This window comes from Phalacrocorax carbo, chromosome 6, assembly GCF_963921805.1.
Source record: "Phalacrocorax carbo chromosome 6, bPhaCar2.1, whole genome shotgun sequence".
NCBI classification, from domain to species: Eukaryota; Metazoa; Chordata; class Aves; order Suliformes; family Phalacrocoracidae; genus Phalacrocorax; species Phalacrocorax carbo.
Window position 1 is genome coordinate 1,091,260 of NC_087518.1, and position 22,319 is coordinate 1,113,578.

Sequence of the window (22,319 nt, forward strand, 5' to 3'; positions counted from 1 at the left end):
CCCTGTGAGTGTCTCTCAAACACAGGATAGCTGCAGAGAGGTGGAAGTGTTCCCACTTTCCTCTTTCCAGCCATCTTTGAGCAGAATGAGGTCCCTTTAGGAATAAACAGGAATACCCCAGTGTTTTCCAGGGGTAGCTGTGATTTATTTTGGATATGTCAAGGAATCAGTTGAACTCTTAAGCTGCTCTTGGTGCTTTTCCAGACTGACAGAGTGCTGAACTGATGGAGGTAGGAAGCAGGTGCTACAAATCCTACCGAGCCCCAATGCCTTCGTTTTACCTCTAAAATATCATTATAGAATCATAGAAGGTTTGGGTTGGACGGGACCTTTAGAGGCCATCTAGTCCAACCCCCCTGCAGTGAGCAGGGACATCTTCAACCAGACCAGGCTGCTCAGAGCCCCGTCCAGCCTGGCCTTGAATGTTTCCAGGGATGGGGCATCTCCCACCTCTCGGGGCAACCTGGGCCAGGGTTTCACTACCCTCATTGTGAAAAACTTCTTCCTTATATCCAGTCTAAATCTACCCTCATCCCTGGTACTAGCACAAACACTGAGCACCAGTTTGGGTATTTGGCATCTCAGAGAAGGAGAATTGTATCTGCAGAGCGGGGGTACCCGAGACAGTTGTGACCAGCTGTGTTTAGCAGCTTCAGTACTTTTCTGGTTTGAATGAAGCAAGTTCTGCATGAAGAGCATTCCTGATCACCCATGGCTCATTCAGGCTGTGGCTGTTGGTATAGCTACTGCTCTGTCACTGGTTTCTGAAGATGACTGTTTTTGCGGTAGAAACTAGGACTCTTCAAGAAGCCCATAGCAACAGATAGATTGCTGTATGCAGCTGCCGCTGAGGTTAGGGTCTGTCTGATAGGGAAATACTGGAAGATTATGGGGATGGAAAGCAATGGGTACATTGGCTTATTGCTGTTAAATGTTTCAATTATCAAGATTAATTTGCATTTATTACGTAAATAAAGGCTGCAGTCTTGACCTTGACTTGAAATTACGTGTGCAGCGTATAGCGAACAGCCCTGATTTTCACAGAATCACAGGTTGGAAGGGACCTCAGGGATCCAGGCTGCCTACAGGTTAGCTCTGCCGCCCGTTCAGACACCTGCCAGCTGCCCCCGGGCTCAGCCTGGCCTTTGGGGCCGGCAGAAGCGAGGCCACTGTGGCACTGGCTCCAAAATGAGTTAGCCACGGGAGTGCTAGCGTAGCCCACCCTGGGCTGCTGGAAGGGGCTCTGCAGCAAGCAGAGGGCACGTCCCCAGGAGCCGCGGGCGCCGTGGGTCCCGGCAGAGCGGCCTCCGTGGGGGGATGCAGCGGCAGGGGTGCCGCAGAGTGCATGGAGCTGCGTGTCGAGTCCTCAGAGGGAATTTTCTGTTTGATTTATTTCTTATTCTCAGTCATAACCTTTTGAGATCTCACCCTGTCATTGCATTTATGTTGGTGTTTTGTTGATTTCTTTTGTTCCATTTTCTCCCAGGCCCCCATGTCTTCCCCCTAAGCCACAGAAAATGAGGAGACCTAGGCCTCTTTCAGTCTATAATCATAAACTCTTTAACGGCAATATGGAAACGTTCATTAAGGTACTCGCTGGCTGACAGTAAGAGTTTATGAACGCTGTGAATGTAATGGTGGCTTTCCTGTCCTAACAGCTGGCTGCTTTCCTTCCTCGGCGGGGTCTCTCCAGTCCGCCCTGCACCCAGTTGACGTGGCCAGTGCGCGCTTTGCCTCGGTGACGATTTCTCTCCACAGCTGTCCTTGCCCCTCGTGTGTTCCTTGTGTCACCCATCCCATCACCACCTGCGAGCCCCCGGGCGAGGGTAGCAGTGAGGACCCTCACGGCATGGTTGGCCGTGCTGGCCGGCTGTGCGGCGCGAGGCGCTTTTGGCTGAGCGTCGCCGTCGTCCAGCGCTGCTTCCACCCGTCCTGGGAGGGAAGATCAGACAGCAAGGATAACCCAGCCCAGCACCCTCAAAGGATCAGCAAACGCGCCCACCTTCCCTTTTTCCACGTGTTTTTGGTGGCCGTCTTCCCCCGTGGCTGAGGGAGAAGGTGAAATGACTCATAAGCTCCCAGAAAGTGTCTCCCAGTCGTAAGGACCGGGAGCCTTGAATTGAAATGCTGTGCACAGGGGGGGCTGCGTGGGAGGGCAGATGTGCTGTCCTCATCCTTAAGTGAAATATGTTAATAATAACCAGCCCAGCTGGCTCATCTCAGTGCCCACTGCAGATAAGTGGCCGACCCCCTCTCGGCACTCACTGGGAGTCTGAGGGCCCCTTCCCACAGCCCAAACTGGAGGGAGGGTTGACCTGCAGGGAGGACAGGCGAGAGCTGTGTGTCAGTGCGGAGCCGCGAGCTTGTCCCGCGGGAGGCCCTTACCTCTGCGTGCACCGGGAGAGGGGACGCTGCAGCTCGCGCGCTGACGGCCACCCGTGCCGGCGCCCCTCGTGCTCGGCGAGGGCCGGGACCGTGGGCTCGGCTACCAGCCAAGTCATTGCTGAGCGGCTGCTCAGCGGTTTCCTCCAAACCATCGCTGACAACGTGCAGCGTGTGGCCTTCATGAATGTCAGCCAAAGTATTTTCTTAATTTAAGCTGGGGTGAACTCAGATGAACTCAATTAGTACCAGCGCAGTCCCTGTGGAAGGGGGCATTTGGCCCCGATCACCCCAGGAAATTACCCAGAAGGAGAGATTTGAGGAGAAAACTGAAGAGAGGTGGACGTGGGATTTGTCCCAAAGGATGCCTCCAGCTATCTAGCTGCTGATCCTCCAAAATCCAGCACTTTGATATTGCCTGGCTGCTGGAAGGATTTCCAAAGGAAGCGATGCCGTTCCTGTTGCTCCGGGTGTTTAATCCTGCACTGAAGAAAGCTTTAGTGAAAATACTGTAGGAAGCAGTAATAACAAACTGTTGGATTAGGCAAACTAATAGGCATTGTCCGGCTCCGATTTATTCTCTTAGGCTCTTTTAGTGCAACAGTAAGCCTAAGGGCAGTGTTTATAAACAGTGCACTGTCACAAGTAGTGTATACAGGCCCGACCGACAAAGCCGGTAATCTCTTTTAATACTTGTAATTATTCCTTACTTAAACTGATTTTTTAAAAAGTAATGCTCATTAAAGTCCAGCCGGTTCAGCGCTGTGGAGGAGGCATTAGCGGCAGTGGGAGTCTCTCCAAGCGGGAGGGCGTCCTGAGCCAGCGGAGGCTCCTCGGGGGACGGCGCTGTGCCGCCGGGGCTCTCCGGAGGCCGGGGACCGCGTGGGACGCGGGCGGCTGCCCCGTGCTCCCGTGCCGGGGCGGCTCTCCCGGGAGCCTCGCCTGCGCCCGGGCAGGGGCTGGCGCTGGCCTCGGGCTCCGGCGAGCGCTGCAGGTTCAGGGAGGGAAGAAATCAGAGAGGCTCCTTCGGCCGGTCGCCGAGGCTCGGGTGCAGCGTGCCAGGCAGGGTTTGGGAGGGAGGGGGCACAGCCTGAAGGCCTGGGTTGGACCTTGCTAAGCTGCCATTGCATTTGAGCGTTCATGGCCTCCGAAACAGATGCTTACCTCTAACTGAACTTATCCTTGCTTAATCTTTTCTTTTTTTCCCGCTCTGCTGCTTTTTTGTGTTCTCAGAGGAAGGAGGAATGCGCGAACGAGAAATCAGGTATTTACTGGAGGCCCGTCTATGAGACGGAGTAAATTAACCAGAGAGATGCAACTGTACTCTACTGGAAAAAAACAACAAACAAAGCCCCTAAGGAAAATAAACATCCACTTAGGCAGTCAGACCCAGCTGACATTTCCCTTTGAGCTGCTCCACGAGGGGCCTGGAGAGAAGCAGCTTTGAAACAAAAAGCCAAAACTCATCACAGGTTCAGATACAGGCAGTTCATTTCACACGCTCTGGTGTTTTGGATTTTTCTTTAGCATCTGCTGACAATAGCTCTTTCTTTAGGTGGAAATACTGTTGTAAGCTCTGTTACTGGAAGCTTATTTCATCAGACAGGTATAGCACAAATTCTATTTCGGCTCAGCATTACACCTTTGAAACGGAATAGCTGTGATCCCGCTGCATCAGTCCCCTGTCGCAACCAGACAGCGAGCAGCAGCCTTTCACACGCTTTAGTGAAAGCTTCTTTTGTGCATAATTGACTGCACATAGTATGTTCAGCACTTTTTGATGGCTTGATGTGTGTTAACGCCTCCTTTTCTTGCCTGTTCTCTTACTAAACTCAAGGGCACTGATTTTCAAATCTCTGGTTTTGCAATCTTTTAATACGTTTCCTGTGCTTTGTTATGAATAAAGCAGTAATTTCTTACTTTTTCCTTTCCTTTCATGAAGGATTCAGGACAGGCTATTCCGCTGGTAGTAGAAAGCTGCATTCGTTACATCAATTTGTACGGTAAGTTGGTTCAGTAATATCAACAGAAACTTTTCTGCAGAGGGATTAAATACTTGCAGTTAGCAGAGATGCCCGCCGCGCTCGCCACGTGGGCTCAGGTTATAATTACACTGGCATTGACTGTGACGCAGCATCGGATGACTGACAAATATTCAGGTCTTGGTAGCACTTATTCAGGTTAAATTGTTTGCTCGGGCCCCAGGCCAACGGGAGCCCTTTCAGGGCTTTGATCTGGGGGGCCTTGACTGGAGAATATGAGCAGAAATGGATCGTAGCAGGCTGTCCCCTTCCCGCTCTCCGAGCCTGTCTCTCCAGGTGCGTTGGCTCCTGGTTTCTGCTGTTCTTTACCAGAAAGTACCGCCTAACAGTTACACAGGTCTTGTCTAAAACCTTGTTCCTTTCCAGGCCTTCAGCAACAGGGCATTTTCAGAGTTCCTGGCTCGCAGGTGGAAGTCAACGACATCAAGAATTCGTTTGAGAGAGGTGCGTTGGCAGGTTGTGCAGCTGCGCTGGGGCGCCGTGTCCGAGCAGAGGTCGCTGGTGGGAGGTTCAGTGTGTGCTGGTGCATTAGACATTGTGAAAAGCCTGTGCTAAAGGTCTTCCTGCTGAGACGCGAGGAGGTTTTCTCCCCTTCTAGTATCTCAGTATTGTATCTCCAGCAGTAGTGAAGGCATTTAGGGAAAGAGTATGAGAAATAGGGGTAGGTGCAGAGATCTTTTCCACAGTCATTAATGAAGAGCTTGAAAGCCTCAGATGAGAGCCATAAAATAGCTTGTGGGGGATCCATCTTCCTCCCTCCTGCAGCAGTTTGTCAAGGGAGGAGCAGCATTGCCACGTGTACCTGGTGGCAGCGATGGTTGTGGAGTTGCCAGTGGTTCTGTCGAGAAAACCACAGCCTTTGGCTGGCAAGAGTGGGCAGAGCGATCCTGCTGCCACTGAGTGAAGGTGCAGCTGAGGAAGGGGCAGTCTTGGCGGGGGTGATGGCCTCCATGGCATTAATCTTTGAGCAGCATCGGAAGGATCAGGGTGAAGGTGGCCAGGCCAAGGGATAAGGCAGTGGTGAGATTGTCAAAGGCTGGAGGGTTTGCACATCCAATTTAAGAGGAATCGGTACCTAAATCCCCCACATTTTGAAAGCCTTTTATAGATTTAAGTCAGTACGATGCGATCCAGAACCATTCAGTCTATTCCAGAGGCATAATTGCATCCTCCAGCCAAGCCTGTCTCCTCAGGCTTTCACCCACCATCATTTAGATCTGCTCAGCTCTCTGGGCTGGTGCCTTAAATGCAAAAATGCACTGGGCTGGAAACTGTGAAGGAAAACCAATTAAGAACATCCTCATCTTCAGGAAAGATTTAAAATCTCCACAATAAAGTGGGGTTTTGTAGGTAAGGCTGTAGCATGTCTCAGCAGGGTACCTTATTAAACTCTCCTCTTGCTGACAAAATGCTTAGCATTACCATTCCACAGACCGGAGGGTTTTCTGAACTGTGGGAAATTTTGGGTTTCCACAGGGTTAGTAAAAGACACTTGTTGTGTTAGTCCAACTTGACAGTAATGCTGGCAATAAAAACTCTTCTCTGGGCAGGTGAAGATCCCCTCGCTGATGATCAAAATGAACGTGACATTAATTCAGTGGCTGGAGTCTTGAAGCTGTATTTCCGAGGACTGGAAAACCCCCTCTTTCCTAAGGAAAGGTTTCAAGATTTGATATCTACTATAAGTAAGTACATGTGACAGCTCTTCTCGGAGAATAGGGTGGGACAAAAGAAGCAATAAACGGGGGGGCAAGTACATCTGAGATTTGCAAATAGCAGCTTATGCTGTAAGAAGGGCTATAGGTCTGCAGTGGAAGTTGTTAGGAAAAGACATTAGGAGTGTGCAATGGCAGCGCTGGAGGCGAGGGAGAGACAAAACATCTTGCACGGCTCTTAAATTCTTCCTAGCATCCTGAGGGTCACCAGGGAGTCACGTCCCAGCTCAGGCCCGTGGGCAGCACGTGCAGCAAGCCCATGTACACACCTGTGGGTTGCATGAGGGGTCGTTAGTTGCGCGAGGAGGGTGGGTTGCTGTCCCTGTCCTGCCTGCGCAGGTCTCTGCGGTAACGGCGGTTCCTGTGCCTGCCCGTCAGGCCTCAAGCGGCTGTGGCTCCTGGGACCCAAAGGGGTTTTGCTGCTTTAGCTCAGTGTCTTCTACTAAATGTAGCGAAGGTCAGTAACTCTTGGCTACTCACAAAGCTTCTCCGACCCTTGAGGTCTGCAGAATTGCTTTCAACCTCACTCCATCAGCTGTTCTCCAAGTGTTTGCTATGTGCATTTCCCATCCCGAAGAAAACCAGAAGTGCTTTGGGATGTGAGCAGAGGGAGAAGCTGAGCGTTTTTAATCATGAAGGGTCTGGGATTGATGTCGGGGAGAGCCTAGTTGCTTCTTGTTCTGTCCTGAATTCTCCTCCCAGCTCTACTTCTTCCTCTGCAACTGAAGAAACAGATGTCCCAGCTGGGGTGTATTTCTCTCAGTACCTTGTAGTGATGACATTTATTTATTGGCAAGTCGTGGAAATTACTCCCCTGGGGGAAAGGAAAAAGGCAGAATGAATTTGATGTTTCAGAGATGATGGAGGAGCGTGTTTCACGCTTTGGCCGCAGGATGACTTTATTTTACAGGAGAGGTGTCGGGGTTGTTGGGGGTTCGAGTGTCTCGGTACGTGGGTAGCTTCAGGGGGACTGACTGATGAACATGTGCTCAAGTCCTTCATTTGGCTTTCACTGCTCGCGGCTCCTTCCCCCCTCCTTAATGGTAATGTGCATAACTGCTAGAGACTTAGCGATGTCAGGAAAGACAGATGATATCTAGAGGGGAATGACGCTGGGATGGGCTTGTTCCAGAAGGAGGGGATTTTCCTCTTGTTTTTCAAGAGCAGTTGTTCTGTATAGCAGCTTTAGGAAATTTGCTGCTGCCTTTCAGTTTTGGTGTGTAAGGCAGGCAGCACACCTGTAACACGGCAAACAAAGGAAGCTGTTTCTGCCCCGGTTTTGTGCCCCGGGCAGGGATTTTTAGCCTGGCTTGCAGCGCTCGCTCCGGCTGCCCTCCGCAAGGGGCTTGTCGCAGGCAGGGCGGGGAGAGGGCACAGCCCGCAGAGAAGGGGACGAGTCCCCTTCGGTGCCAGGAAATGCGCCTGGTGCTTGGCGATGTCTGTCTGTGCTTGCAGATAGGCTTGTGCTTTGGAACCATCCCTAATTAATCCCAGTTTGCACAATGTATTAAGCTTTCGGGAGCTTTTCATTGCAAACATCATCTGTTAATTTTTTGGATAGTATTCTCTTCTCTCTTTCTTTCTTTTTTTTTCATTTTAGCAAGAATCTTCCTTTTCCCCATCTCTCCCTTCTTTTCCTGCTGCTCTTCCTACCTTCCAGTTATGGATAGAAGTAAAATGAATTAATGTGCCTTGTTCCCATTAAAAATCTGACCTTGAGTGCATCTGATTTTCCTCCACATAAATACAGGATGTGTAATAGGTGTCCCGACCTAGACAGACTGAAGAAACCTTCTTCCTTTGAGAACCGCTGCTCAATAAAACGCCACCCTTGCTGTAGGATGCTCTGCCTCATTGTGTAATTACGGCGGGAAGGTTAAACGCAGCCGAGCGGTTTGGGCTCTCCACCGCCGTGCATCACAAAGCCACCTTGATTTTCCCTGGCTCCTGCTAAGGTGTTCTGAGCGAGTTTTCTGCAGCAGATGCTGCTGCGCATGTCGCAGGGCCTGCGAGTGCCCCTGGCAGGCTGCAGAGCCGCATCGCTCCCTGCCGCTGCGCTGGGGAAGCCGGGCTTGCTGGCGGCAGGCGAGAGGCTGGCCTCTCCTTTTGCCCGGTGAGGACTGAGAGGTTACATGGAAGCGTTTCCCAAACGCACATGAGAAACAGATGGATAAAAAAGGCACTTTGTTTGCAAAGGTACATTCAGGGGTGTGCCTGTATTGTCAAGTGATCGATGATTAGTCCGTTAATTCCTCTGAAAAAGGCAATTTGTTCCTCTGGGTTTCAGAACAGATATCTATTCTATGTTTTTATCCAGTTCTTATTTAATTGATTTTTTATTTTTTTTAACAAATGTCCTTTAAGTGAAATCAAACTGAAGAAGTAGAGAACCCAGTGAGAAACAGTGGGATAAATTCATTCCTGGAAAGGAAAAAATTCCAAAATGAAATATTATAAAGTTTTCAATCTTGGGACTGAAGCCAAATTTTGCTCAGAATTTTTGAACCCATGGCAGGTCAGCTACATGTTATCGGTGCATTTTAGTACGATTAGCAAATGTCAAAGTTTGAGCCAGCTTAATAAAGTACGCATCTCTCCACTGATGTGGCTTATTCCATGCATCTGGGGCTGGCTGCTCTCAGGAAAGCTTTGGTACTCTCTGTCTGCTTTCTGTAAAAGGAAAGCCACAGGATTAACCACATAATATATTGAACAGATACTGGCTTAAAACCGAGAGTAGCTTTGGGGGCTGGCCCCTGCTGCCAGCTGCTGCCGGCGGCGCTGAGCCCGCTCGCGGGTCGGTGCTGGAGCAGGGCTCTCGCAGCTCTGCAGGAGGAGGGGCGGCTGCTGCGCGGGGGCTTCGCATCGTCCGGCTGTGGGGTGCAGCAGGGCGGGGGGCAGTGCAGGGGTCCCTGCCGAGTGAGCTGGCACCGAAAGCAAGTCACCCTCCTTCCTAGGGAAGGGAGCTGGTTTCTGGCAGCAGCCGTGGGCTTTGCACGCTGCTGCGGAGAGAGGCGCCTCTTACAGTGCTGGCTCAGAACCGGTTCAGATTAAACTCCCACCAAGACCAGTAGGAGACTGGAGCAGAAGGGCTCAGAAGGACCTGATGGTTAACCCGCAAGAGTAACGTGAATAAAAACCTTATTAAAAAATTTCTACTAGAAAACCAAGCAGTGCTCCATTTTTCCAGTGCCATACTGACTCAAGCTTTTGAGGAGTAGAGTAGATGTTGAGGAATGAACTAAATAACGTATAAACATTAATTTTAAAAATAAAACCACGGAAATGTCTTTATTTGCTGTTTATACTGAACCTGGACGCACGTATGAATTCACCTGTGGACGACCACGGTGCCCAGTTCTCTGCTTGCACTTCAGTGCCAGACCAGTGGATCGAATCTGGAAACAGGCCATTGTTTTCCTTGCGTAGTGGGCTGCTAGACCTGGGAAAAGTCCCTCTGGTGCCGTGTTGCCTGGTCCTGAGAAGGTTTAAAGATGTGCTTTCTATCCGTGTGTTCCAGAAATCGAGAACCCCACCGAAAGAGTGCACCAGATCCAGCAAATCATCGTGACTCTGCCCCGGGCTGTCATCGTTGTCATGAGATATCTTTTTGCTTTCCTTAATCAGTAAGTTGTTTTTTTTTCCTCTTTCACAGAGTTTCTCCTTGCCCTCCTTTTTTTCAGGGCTTCACTGGCTTTGTTGCCCGAGTCCGTTTTGGTATTGCCATGGAGAGTTGTATTTTTCTCCCTCCTCAGCCGTGCCTAGCCACGGCTGCGTGTGCAAGGAAGGCGTGAGGCTCAGTGGCGATTGCTTTCTTGGGCGGTGGGGGTTTGTCGGCGGGAGATTTTTCTGAGCGAACGGGGAGAGTCGGCACCGCACCTCCCTAACGCTTGTCCTTGCAGCTTGTCACAGTACAGCGATGAGAACATGATGGATCCCTACAACCTGGCCATCTGCTTCGGGCCCACTCTGATGCACATTCCAGATGGGCAGGATCCGGTGTCCTGCCAAGCCCATGTCAATGACGTCATCAAAACCATCATCATTAACCACGAGGGCATCTTCCCCAGCCACAGAGAGCTGGAAGGACCTGTCTACGAGAAGTGCATGACCGGAGGGGAGGAGTACTGGTAAGAGGCGGGGGCAGGGCTTCGTTGTGTGCAGAACTGAAAGCCAGATCCCCTTGTCAGGGTTATCTTCTGGCACTGTACGTCAGGTGTGAACCTGTGACAAAGTGCGGGGCTTTGGCTTGATCCCTGGGAGAGAGAGAATTGACCCCAGCCCACACGAGTGTAGGAGAAGGGCTCTTTGGAGCAGATCCCTGAGAGGATGAGGCGTGATGGAGAGCTTTGGGAAGCTCAGACTTAATAATCAGGGCAGCTGAGCACAGTGCTGGGGTGAATTCACCCCTCTGCAGAAGGGGCGTGCCTTTTTGCATGTGTTCCTGTTAAATGTTATGAATTAAGTGTGCAAGTGATATGTATTTGATATGCTTGTGCTGTTTCACACTGGTTAAGAATCTTACTCCATACCAGGCTGCCAGTGCGGTTCTTGGTTATAAATGCCTTCATAAAATTAAGAGGATTTTGCACACCTAACCGATTAGTATCTCCTTGTATATATCAGTTTTGCTTTTCATTTTAGCCTTGCTGGTGGAAACAGAGGCAGTTTCACTCAGTTTTTATTTTCATTTTTCTCGTGCTGACTCAGCATTACAAACCTCAGTAGAAGCTTAAGGAGAAAATAGCTTCCAATATGAATATTAATATTTGTAAAAAGCTTTTAGCTGCAGATTCACAGAAGTGTGTTCAGAGCAAAATAGAATTTTAGGTCAATTCTAAACAAATTCCTCTTAGTTTGGAATTTTTGAGTAAAGTGTCCCGTGGTTCCATCATAATTGCGTAAGATGGACAAAACCCCTTAGCCCAGAGTTAACCTGAACCTTCCAGTTCCTTTTGTTTTGTAAGTGTTAGTGGGCAGATGAGTTGGCGTTAGCCGGGGATGGGATCGGCTGTGTGAGGGAGCGTCGCGTCGCGCCGTTTCTGGTGCACAATCCTCCCTACTTGGTACGCCCAGGATAGGAAAACCCCATAAACAAACTCCCACATCGGAAGTGTAAGGGATATTAGACCTTTGTCTGGAGGATGCTGAAATTATAAACTGATGCTGAGATCCGAGTTTTAACAAACCAGTATTTGGAACAGACTGGAACTGATTTGTGTGCAAATTTATACATTTCTGAGACCTAATCTTCCGTGACGCTGATCACCTGCCCCCATCCTTACTGATGCAAGCAGAGGATAAAATACTGAAACTCACTGAGAACGAGTGAGTGGAACATTTTAACTTGGTATCGCTTTATATTTGTTTTACCAAACACGAGGAAGATGCATGAACAACAGAACACGATATTCTGGGCCTGAAGATTGTGGTGCGAGCATCTGCTGTTCTCAAAGCGAGTTCAGAGATCTGCTGTCCTTTAAAGTGGCCATCTCTGACCTATAGAAACTAAAAACATAACTCTTTCAAGTGTCACTGGGGCCAGAATTTCCCTCAACAGCATACTTTTGCTGAGTGCCTCAAGAACAGAATGTCATTCCTTCTTTGAAAGCGCGGTGTATTTTATTTCAGTGACAGCCCGCACAGCGAGCCAGGCACCATCGATGAGGTTGACCACGACAATGGCACGGAGCCACACACCAGCGATGACGGTGAGCGCAGACAGAAAATGGGGCCGCTGTTGGAAAAGCTGGGCACGCAGGAAAGCAGCGTGCGCTTTGCTCCTAGTCAGTTTAGGGGCTGGACTGGCGTCTGGGGCTGTAGTGGGGGACGAGGTTTCTGGGTGCTTGGTGACGCACGTGCGTAGGCATATTAATAAACGTTGCTTCTAGGCGTTCATCACAGGATGTGCGTGGACCTGTGCAGTGGTTGGTTTTTTGGAGCTGTTCTATGCGATTCCATTAATCCCATATATGACTTTTTTTTCCCTTTTCCTTGTCATCTGTGGTTATGTGCAGCCATGCGATGGTGAGGACGCGCCATGCGAAATGGCTCACCAGAGCAGGAGATGGGGGGCTGGTGTGGGACCAGTTCTGTTCACTCAGGGCCCTTGGGTGCACTCTGGGGAGAACAGTGAACATGAGTGGCCCCCTTGGGGGCCCTCTGAAGTGAGGGGGTCTGTCAGCTGGTTTCATTTTGCTGTGGATCATGCCCCGTCGAGCAGCCGTCTCCTTGGCAGAAACTAAACGCCCCTGTATTTGAGCGAGCCGCAGCCTGGTTTTGCCCGCAGTCCGTTGTTTCCTTTCGTGACGAAGTACCTGCCTGCTCATTTCTGCTCGTGTCACGCCCGTGGAGCTGGCCGGCTTCAGAGGGCGAAGCAGGACGTGCTGTGAGCACGGGTGCAACTGGGGCATCATCAGCGTTCTGTAACGCTCTGGAGGAGGCTCAGGTCCAGCTTTCTGTAAGCTCGTCTCTGCCTGCGCTTCTGTGTAAACCAGTTTGGAGTCTCACACATGGGCTCTCAGTAAAAGCTTTGAAGCTCATGGCGCTCATCAAGGCAGGCGTGGAAATGGGAGCACTGGGAGAGCTGGGCGAGAAGCGTGTTTTCTCCGGGACGCGGTACCGAAGCCGGAGGAAGCGCCGTGCATCCCGTGCCCCGGAGGCGCGACCATGAGACCCCGCTGGGCAGCGAATGTGCAACCCCACGACACTGTTTAGTGGCAGGACTATGCCCTGTGGAAGGGCACTGGGGAGCTGAACACCTCTTCTGCTTTCCTGGTGACTGCTGTTTCCTTGGATGTGTCCTGCCCCGACAAAGCACTGGCGCCTTCCGAGGCTGGCGGGTGGCGGGAGGGCTTGGCTGGCACCGCGGGGAGGGGAAGGGTGCCGCTGGGCCGGGCAGCTCAGGACCTGTCTTCAGCTACAGACAGGAGCTGACAGGACTAGAAGATGAAGGAGAGCAAGCTGCCATTTAGCTAATCTTATGCTTGGGTGGTCACATTAATAGCCGTGATTGGAGTTGCTGGGTGATTAACTGCAGCGCAAGTGTGGAGAAGAGGAGCAGGTTTATTTTGTGAATTTACGTATTCCTTCTTCGCCTCTCCCTCGTCCCGTGCACCCCCCCTGCTGGGAAACTCAACATTTTATCAGGGCTGCGAGAGCCCTCCCGGTTGCCTCCCCTGCTGCGTTTCCTCCAGAGCATTCCCCATCGGTCCTGCCGTAGTGCTCCCAAACACCCTGCTGCTCGTACTGGTGCGGGGGTGTGTTTTAAACTGGGGAAAATCAGTCTGCTGAAGTGACCTGTCGTGTCCCACGTGAGGCGGGGAATGGGACAGGGGTCTGATGCAGCACCTCCCGTGTCCTCCTCTGGTGTCTCCTCCTCTGCGTGGGTTTTGTGGCTGAGCAGAGCGACAGGTCGCGTCCTGATTGCTGCCGACGCTGAGCCCGTGGTTAGTGACGAGGCAGATGCCCGTGTTTTAATGAGAGCTTGACAGATCTTTAGGAACTGGGTGGATTGGCCCTGTTCAGCATTGTCATCGCCTGTCTGCCAGTCCCCAGGTGGGGTTTAAAATGATTGAGTGTTTCAGATAATCAGGGTACGTCAGCTGCTTGCTTGCTGGCTCCGATAGTAGCTAGAGGTAGGTGGGTGGTGGCAGCCTGCGTTTTCACCCTGGGTTTGGAGCAAGGCGAGGCAGAGTGCAGGTTGCTCCTGCCGGCGCGGAGCGAAATGCTGTCGCTGCGTTGCAATCGCTGCAGCAGTTTCTCTGGAGTTCAGTGCTCCCAGCTGGAAGCAGATTTGCAGAAGAGCTGGGCTCCTCCACGGGCCCCTCAGTGCCAGCGAGGCTTCTTTTTGGGTGCACCAGCAGCTCTGATGCCCTTGGCCAGGTGCTCAAAGGTTCATGGTGTGCTCACAGCCTCCCAAAGTGAAGTCCTGCCTCAGCCCTCCTGAATTTCAGGCCCTGAGCTCCCTGTTTGTGAATCCCTGGTGTTTGGTAGAGCTTAGTTTAGAAAAGGCGGAGAAGCGGTGAGGTGTAGTGCTGGGAAGGTCTGCAGATGTGGGGGCGAGATGCAGAGCAGCTGCCTGGCCAGACCCTGTGTCATCATTTCTGTGGGGATCCCCATCGTTGCTGTGGGGATTTGCTACTCACCAATAATCAAGGCCAAACTGTCTCCAGGATAAGGAAAGGAAGAGAAGGTACACGGGGCTTTGATCACAGTATCTGACACAGCTTGACAAGTCTGGGGCATAATGGGGTTCTGTAACTGAAGAAATCACTTTATAGGTAGAAAATGGGAGCGTGGGTGATGATGCCATACGCGCACAGGGAAATTTCAGCTACTCCCCATCTGGTTTGTAGCTTTTTGTAATTGCTGGTAGTTTGTGAGTCTGTGAGAAATTCCAGGAAGGCTGGAAGAACAAAAAGAATTGATCAGCCTAAAAGTAAGATGGTTTCTACTCAGTGCTCTGGGGAAGCTAGGGCGGCAGCATTACTGCTGTTCTGGTGAGATGTCTCTTTCTAGGGTTTATTGTGTCCTTGTGATTGCTGAACTAAGCTTTTCTCTGTCTGTGCTTCTTTCCTCTGCAGAAGTGGAGCAGATTGAAGCTATAGCAAAGTTCGACTACATTGGACGATCTCCACGAGAGCTCTCCTTTAAGAAAGGGGCCTCGCTCCTCCTGTACCATCGGGCATCAGAAGACTGGTGGGAAGGGAGACATAATGGTGTGGATGGCCTCATACCCCACCAGTACATTGTGGTGCAAGACATGTGAGTAAAGTGGCGTGCGTTGATCCAGGATGTTAAGATCACATACCTACACAAGGTCTGCTTCAGCCACCTAAAATAGGTGGGCAGATTTTCCGAGGTTTAATGACTTTGAGAAATCTGGACCTGTTTGCATCTGCCTCTCCATGTATTGGCTGAGATTGTTCAAGCTGATAAAGCCAAGCACTGAATACCGTACTTCAGTGTGCCTGAACCCCACCTACCATTGACTCCTCGAAGCGGCACGACCCAGACTTAATATCGTGTGCATTGTCCTGGCGTTGTTCAGGGCCTGTAGGCAGATCCCGGGGTCCGTCGCAGATGCTCCTTCTCCTACAGGTCCTGTCCCTGGATTATTTAAAATGGCAACTACAGCACAGGGGGATATGGAGATGTGATGTTCGCTTTTTCCGAGCTCCAGGTTCTGTCTGAGGTCGTGGCCTTGGTCCAGCTCTTTGTTAACAAAGTCTGGAGCTGCTGGGGTGGTGGTGTTCAGCTCCACATTGTGGCTGGGCCCCAGCCTCTCTCCTGGGGCAGAGTCCTGTAACTGATGGGGGTCTCCTTTTCCTAGGGACGATGCGTTCTCCGACAGCCTGAGCCAGAAGGCGGACAGCGAGGCGAGCAGCGGGCCGCTGCTGGATGATAAAGCCTCCTCCAAGAATGACATCCAGTCTCCGACGGATCATATTGTGGACTATGGCTTTGGGGGAGTAATGGGCCGGTAGGAAACTCTCATTTTCCTTTGCACACAGAGGTGGTCGCTGCCACGTGTGGGGAGAGTCAGTGTGTGGTGTAGGGCAAGACAGAAGGGAAGGCTCCAGTAAGCACGGCAGAATAAATATGAGCATGAAGGGGGTTTTCATGTGCTTTGCTAATGTAGATCTTAACACGTAAAGAAGGTACAATGCTGTCCCTTTCTTGGCACTGGCTAAAATGTCTGTCTTCCCTCTTGCCTTAGTCTTCTGGAGCTGAAAGGCTCGAGTTTGGTTTAATCTGCACTCTCAGAGCTGAGCGATTGTCTTGCAGCATGCAACCAGACACTTTTCCGTCTGATGGACCGTGACCTAGTCTTGTGATGGATTCTTTGCAGAGTGAGATTGAGGTCTGACGGTGCAGCTATCCCTCGCCGTCGAAGCGGGGGGGACACCCACAGCCCGCCCCGAGGGATGGGTCCTGGCATAGACACTCCTCCTCGAGCAGCGGCCTGCCCTAGCAGCCCCCACAAAATACCTCTTAACAGGGGCAGGATTGAGAGTCCCGAAAAGCGCAGAATGGCGACATTCGGCAGTGCAGGCAGCATCAATTTCCCAGACAGGAAGGCCTTGTCTGATGGCCACCCGCTGAGATCGACCTGTGGATCGACTAGACACAGTAGTCTCGGAGATCAGAAATCTCTAGAAGCAGAAGCGCTTGCTGAGGTAAGAGGGTTGTGAAGCGGCTCTCGGTGCCCAGGGATCGAGAGGCTAAAATACAAGTCACTGGGGTAGTGCCGCAGAGCCCCTTCCATCTCAACACACTTCAGAATTACAGTGCTGTTGCAGCTGCAGTGGTTTAAAGATAAAAATGAGCGGCCAACAGCTTGCCTGCTTTTCCAACTGTATCGGTTGGACTAATAAAAGATACTGCCTCCATCCACATACCTCATTTCTTCAAAACAATAGGCAGAAACGTTCGATCCACCACCGAAATGCACTGGCAGCTGTCGCCTCCCGCAGGGAGGGAAGCGCATTATCTTCATCTGATGCTCCGTAAGGAGCTTAGGAGGAGGAAACTGGATTTGCCAAATCGGAATTTGACTGATGCTCAGTGTTCGGAGAACAGGGCTTCAGGTTTGTTACTGCCTGCCAGGACCTCAAAAAGTTAGTCTCATCCCAATATGATGCCTCTAGCCATGCAACGTCGGCGTCAGATCAGGCCATCGGTTCCACGGTGCTCATTAATCCATGTTACCTCCGGCACAGCCTGCAGGTCTCTCCCTGCCGCTGGCAGGAGGCCCCCAGCCAGGAGCTGCTCAGGTTATACCAAACCTGTTAACATCTCGGAGAATGGTCTCTTCACGGAGCGGGCTGCAGAGTTCTCCAGCCTCTCGGGGACCACCTCGTTCAGGCACAGCCCCCGCCAGTGTGGCCGATCAGCTGCGGGCTGGGCTGGCTCGGGGCCCGGGGGCTGAGGGCGCTGCGGACAGGCTGTTCAGCATCCCGTGTCAGGAGTTTCCTGGCAGTCTGCTTCGTGCCACCCTCTGGCCGGAGCAGCAGCCGTGGGACGGTCGGTGATGCCCAGGCAGAGGGGTGCAGCTGCTGGGGAGGCAGCAGCTCGAGTACCGCAGGGCTTGGCAGGCTGTTTTACGTAGAATCAGCTGCTGTCAGTGGGATAATTGATGATGATTGCAGAAAGGAAGAACTCTCACTGTCCTGTTTGCTTTTCCACCAGCCATGCTCCTTGTTCTCTTGCTCTGCAGCACGCTACCTGGCTTCTCTGTCCAGCGAGAGCTTGCGCTTGGTGTGATCGATTTACAGAGTTATGGTCGTAGCACAGCGCGCCCTGAGCGACGGCGTGAGCTGGGGCACCACGCCTGCCGTGGGGCGGGATAACGGCGTGCACGAAGCCCCCGGGCTGGGCTGATGGGCAGTAGCGGTGCCCGGGGCCACGTTCCCAGGTGCAGTGCAGGGCTGTGGGGTCCAGGAGCCTCCAGAGGGACAGGCGAATGATGAGGATGGAGCACGATATGTACAATTTCTTGGGTTTTGGGTTGTGTTTTTTAAACCTTGGAAAAGATTCTCACTCAGCTGATGTAAATAGATACTTATCTTGAAGTCTGTAGGACTGCTGGACTCGGTAGTCCTGAGGCTTAGCTCTGGGAGAATTTTTTCACTCGTTATCTGAGTTTTAGTGGCCTTAATTCAGTTAAGGCAGATTTAAGTGAAGCCAAACTAGGGCCTCTCTATTTCTGAATGAGCTGATCAGCGTGACAGTTGTAGGCAATTTAGCTAATTTACTTCAAATGGGCGCTTCTGGTTGAACTGGGTTCACTTTCTGGAGGATGTCCGTGGACAGACCCGTGGAGGCCATGCCTAGGAGACACGACCCGAGGTGGGCCGGCGGTGAGGGGCTGGGGCTGGTCTCCCCTCAGCTGCCTCCCCCCGCACAGGGAGAGGCCTAGTCACTGCCTCTCTTTTACTCATGGCGAGCTGCCATCGTGCTGCTCACCCTGCATACATCCCTGTGCGTTTCTGCCCCACACCTGCCATTGCCCTGTAGGCTCAGGGACAGCAGAGGTCCCATACGTTTGACGGAGGCTGCGGGGCCTCCTTTTTTGGGGAAAAACCAGCTTCAGTGCTGTGGGGGAGTGTGGAGATGTCCTGCCTCACTGGAGACGTGCACAGGCCGGTGTTCACCGCATTGTTTGTGGTGCTCAGGGTTTGCTTGTTCGGAGCTGGCAACCAAGCTCCTGTTGACTTGGGAGACATGGGGCGTCTTTGGGTGGCCAGAGTTTGGGCTTTATATCTTCTCCTAAAGCTCCTGGTTTGCCTGGAGGCTCTCTCTTAGGTCAGAGACCCCCCAGACACACATGCCAGGGCTGGGGGGGTCCTCTCCGTGGGGTGGGGTGCGGAGCGCAGGGTGATGCTGTGGCACTGTGCTCACATCCCTTTGTTGGTGACGTTCACAGGACATCGAGAAGACCATGAGCACGGCGCTGAACGAGCTGCGGGAGCTGGAGAGGCAGAACACGGCCAAGCAGGCCCCCGACGTGGTCCTGGACACTCTGGAGCCCATGAAGAACCCCCCAATGGGCGCCGCCAACTCGGAGCCCGCCAGCCCCCTCCACACCATCCTGATCCGGGACCCCGACGCTGCCATGCGGCGCAGCAGCAGCTCCACCACAGAGATGATGACCACCTTCAAGCCGGCCCTGTCAGCCCGGCTGGCCGGGGCTCAGCTGCGGCCCCCGCCGATGCGGCCGGTGCGGCCGGTGGTGCAGCACCGCTCCAGCAGCAGCAGCAGCTCGGGGGTGGGCAGCCCCGCCGTCACCCCCACCGAGAAGCTCTTCCCCAGCAGCTCGGCGGATAAATCGGGCACCATGTAGGCTGGGGCGCGGGGAACGCGGCGGAGAGAGCCAGCGCCTGGATGGTGGGAGCGGGGCCGGCAGCTCGGCAAAGCCTCGCTCGGCCAGGTGGGAAGTCAAAACCGTGCTCAAAAGGAACCTTTCCAAAAGGGGAACGAGTGTGTAGCCTAGCTGTGATGGTTGATTGTACATACGTGTGTGTGTGTGTATGTACACATGTGCACACACCCCATCCATGCAGACACACTTCCCAAGCTTGCAGTCCTACGGCAGGAGGAGACGGCAGGTCTACGTGTTAGCACTGGAGAATACATGCTATATGTAGAAGTATATATTAAAAAAAAAAAAAAGTGTACAGAATTTGGTGACTTTTTTAAAAAAGTAGATTTACCTCACAAACTGGCTCTGAAATGTCCTCTCTAGAGAAGTTGGGTTGATTTGGGGTTTTTTTCCAGGCTATTTGTGTGCGTGTGTGTGTGTGGAGGTATGTAGCAGCTGTGCATCGAGCAATACAAGGCCAATCCTGGAATTTATTTTCTGCACCTCTTGGCATTTAAAAAAAGAAGGGGGGAAAGACACAGTGGGTTTCGTTCTCTGCCGGCCTATGGAGAAGAGCTGGAAGTTCATAAATGACTGTGTCAGGCCGGCTGGAGTGTCTTCTCAAGCTGACTCCTGAGCCGCCCGCGTGTGTGCCGTGACGCCCCGGCGAGCAGCGCCGGCCGGAGCGGGGACGGAAGCGAGGCGTGCTGCTCGGGGCGCAGGGCTGCCCTGCCTGCCCCGCGGGGCCCGCAGGACTCTCATTTCCCTGAAGATCTCAGAATGAACAAGGACTAGCGACAAACCTGTGGTACAGCATACGTAGAGTAACGTATACAGTTTTGAGATGCTTCGTTGCCCTTTCCCCAGACTTCTTTTTTTTTTTTCCCTTTCTTTTTTTTTAAAAAAAACCACAAAACTAATGGTATCTCAACAGAAAGGACTAAACAGGCGAGGAGGCTTTGGTACAACAACGTTGCTTTATTTGAAGTTGCACAGCAGTACATGAGGGTCTTGATTCAGATTGTGTCTTCTTGCATGAAAAGCATGAGCCATATTTGACCATATCAGATGCGGAACCAATCTGATGGGGTGATATTTTGCACTTTCTGTACTGTACGATATAATACAACAGTTGTAGATTCTTTTGCATAAACTCAATTTTGTTTTCCCTCTGAACATTTAACCCAGAGAAAAAATATGCAGAAAGAGCTGGGGATTGCATGGTACTTTGTCGGGTAACCAGGTCTCTTCTGTAAGCGCTGAATTCAAGACGCTCTGTGCTTCTCCTGCAGATTTTCCTTCTTGTACAGATTTCCGTGCCATGACCCGTGGTTTAATTTGGTCACTTCCACACGATCACGTACAGCCCCAGCGTGAGACGGGCCGTCGCGAGTCTCTCAGCCGCAGAGAAGAGCGGCACTAATGGCTCGTAGATGTTCATCCGTTCTTCCCGCTCTCGCTCATTTCTCTGTTCTGCCTGTCCCTGGGCCAAGAAGCGAGCCCTCCTGCCTCATCCCGCAGCCACCCGCCCCTGCCCAGGGCTTCTTTTTTGGTTCCCCCCGTCATCCTCCTCTCCCCTCCAGCGCCGCTGCAGCCCCCAGCTCGCGCGCGGCCGGAGGAGCAGCCAGGCTTCCAGAAGGCGGCTGAGCCCCCCGGTGCCGCCGCAGCTCGCGCCCCGCAGCGCCTCGGCCGCCCCGCGCCCCCAGCCCGTACCTCGCAGCTGGGCGCTGGGCGCAGGCCCGGCGGGACCGGCCGCTCCTCCTTCCCGTGCCCGGCGCACAAGCATGTGTCCCTTCCGCGCGCGCCGCCGCTGCCCGGCTCCTGCCTCTGCCAGTCCGTGTATATATTGCTGTACTTGCTTAAATGCTGGAAAGTAACTGTTAACATGTAAACTGTACAAAAAATAGGCTAAGATTAGATGAAAGCCAACGCCACTCACCAAATCTTTGCACTTAGTAGGTAGCTCAATGTAAAAAATAAAACCCAATAGTAGTAATAATAAAAAAGATTAAAAAAAAAAACAAAGCCGCAAAGCTAACCTTTCGGTGTACAGTGGGGGAGAAGTACTGTATGTAGTGATTCTGTCATTGTTCCTCCGTATAATGCTGTAAGGGGAAATGGTGTTTATGTACTTGTCTATTAACATTGTTGACATTTGTAATTACCACAATTAGTTCATATTGATGTTTATTTTTCTCCATAATTTTTCCCCCGTTCCTAACTTAGGCTAACCCTGAGGTCAATGCCTCTGTCATTACGGGCAGCAGATGTTCAAACAGTCTGTCAGTCTGGTCTAGTAATGAACCAGCAAATGTGCTTTTAGGGGGAGGGAAGAAACCCATTTGGCACGAGAGCCGCATAGTCGTTGCCAGTAATTCTTGGTTTTTTTCCTTTTTTTTTTTTTTTCCATTTAGTTCCTGGAGAACATTCACTTTGCTGGTTTTCTGGGGTTTTTTTATATACTTTCAAAGATGACTTGATAGCAAAACCATGTTTATTGGGGTTTTTTTTTCCCCCCCCTCCCTTCTTACTTTTGAAGATATGGTACAAGTTCCAGTGTCTATTAAATTATTGCGTTTCATTTTCCTCTGTTTTGTTTTGTTGTGGGTTTTTAATACAATTGTTTTCTTATCTTTAAGTGCCTTTTTGAGCACCAGAACAAACGCTTGGAGTTAACGTCCTAGGAGCTGGACGCATAATGATTTCCTTTGTACAGTTGCGTTGTGCTGGGGGTGATTGCTTTTAAAGTCCTTTTTAATTTTTTTTTAAAGAAAAGAAAACCAAGACATTTTGTTGAGAATAAACTACCCCTTTTTAATATGGTATTCAAATTGTAGTTTTAACTACTGTAAATTTAAGGGAAGAAATGTATTTTTCTGTAAACTAACTTGGCACAAAATTGAAACACGTACATTGTAGGAGCATCATAACTGGAACCTGCTCATGTTTCATGAGTGACTTTACCCTGATCCTCGATACCTCTCTAAAGGCGTAAAGACTGTCGGCTTCGGAGAGTTCACAGAGCCTTCACGGTGAAAGCTTAGGGCCGAGCAGTTGACGTGAGCGGGCGGCGAGGCCCCGCCGGGCGAGGGTCCGGGGGACGGGTGCAGGCGCAGCCCCTCCTCGGGGACGTGGCAGCCGAGAGGAGGGCGTCTTCACGGAGCAGTTGTTTCTCTGCTGTGCAGAGCGAGTGCCGACCTCCAGGTGGGCTCCTGCAGACCCCGCCGGCTCCCCGCGGACCTGCCCCGTCCCGTGGTGCTGCGGCCGCCTCCGGGCCACGGGGCAGCTCGGCGCTCGCCCACCCTCCCCGGGGCT

At 51.8% G+C, this 22,319-nt stretch overlaps 1 protein-coding gene across 3 annotated transcripts in view; it reads left to right on the forward strand.

Annotated features, from left to right (window-relative positions):
* Positions 1-21,829, forward strand: part of SRGAP3 (SLIT-ROBO Rho GTPase activating protein 3) — a 129,829-nt gene extending 108,000 nt beyond the window's left edge. The window contains exons 12-22 of one of the 3 annotated variants that reach the window (XM_064453403.1): positions 3,616-3,646; positions 4,325-4,385; positions 4,791-4,868; positions 5,975-6,109; positions 9,660-9,765; positions 10,042-10,269; positions 11,771-11,850; positions 14,725-14,905; positions 15,474-15,623; positions 15,993-16,320; positions 18,570-21,829. In XM_064453403.1, the coding sequence (XP_064309473.1) occupies positions 3,616-3,646; positions 4,325-4,385; positions 4,791-4,868; positions 5,975-6,109; positions 9,660-9,765; positions 10,042-10,269; positions 11,771-11,850; positions 14,725-14,905; positions 15,474-15,623; positions 15,993-16,320; positions 18,570-18,986 (1,795 nt within the window). In that variant the 3' untranslated portion in view covers positions 18,987-21,829. Of the gene's footprint in view, positions 1-1,486; positions 1,590-3,615; positions 3,647-4,324; positions 4,386-4,790; positions 4,869-5,974; positions 6,110-9,659; positions 9,766-10,041; positions 10,270-11,770; positions 11,851-14,724; positions 14,906-15,473; positions 15,624-15,992; positions 16,321-18,569 lie in introns of all 3 variants that reach the window. The other 2 variants (XM_064453402.1, XM_064453404.1) reach the window with 2 other exon arrangements.
* Positions 21,830-22,319: the final 490 nt, after the last annotated feature.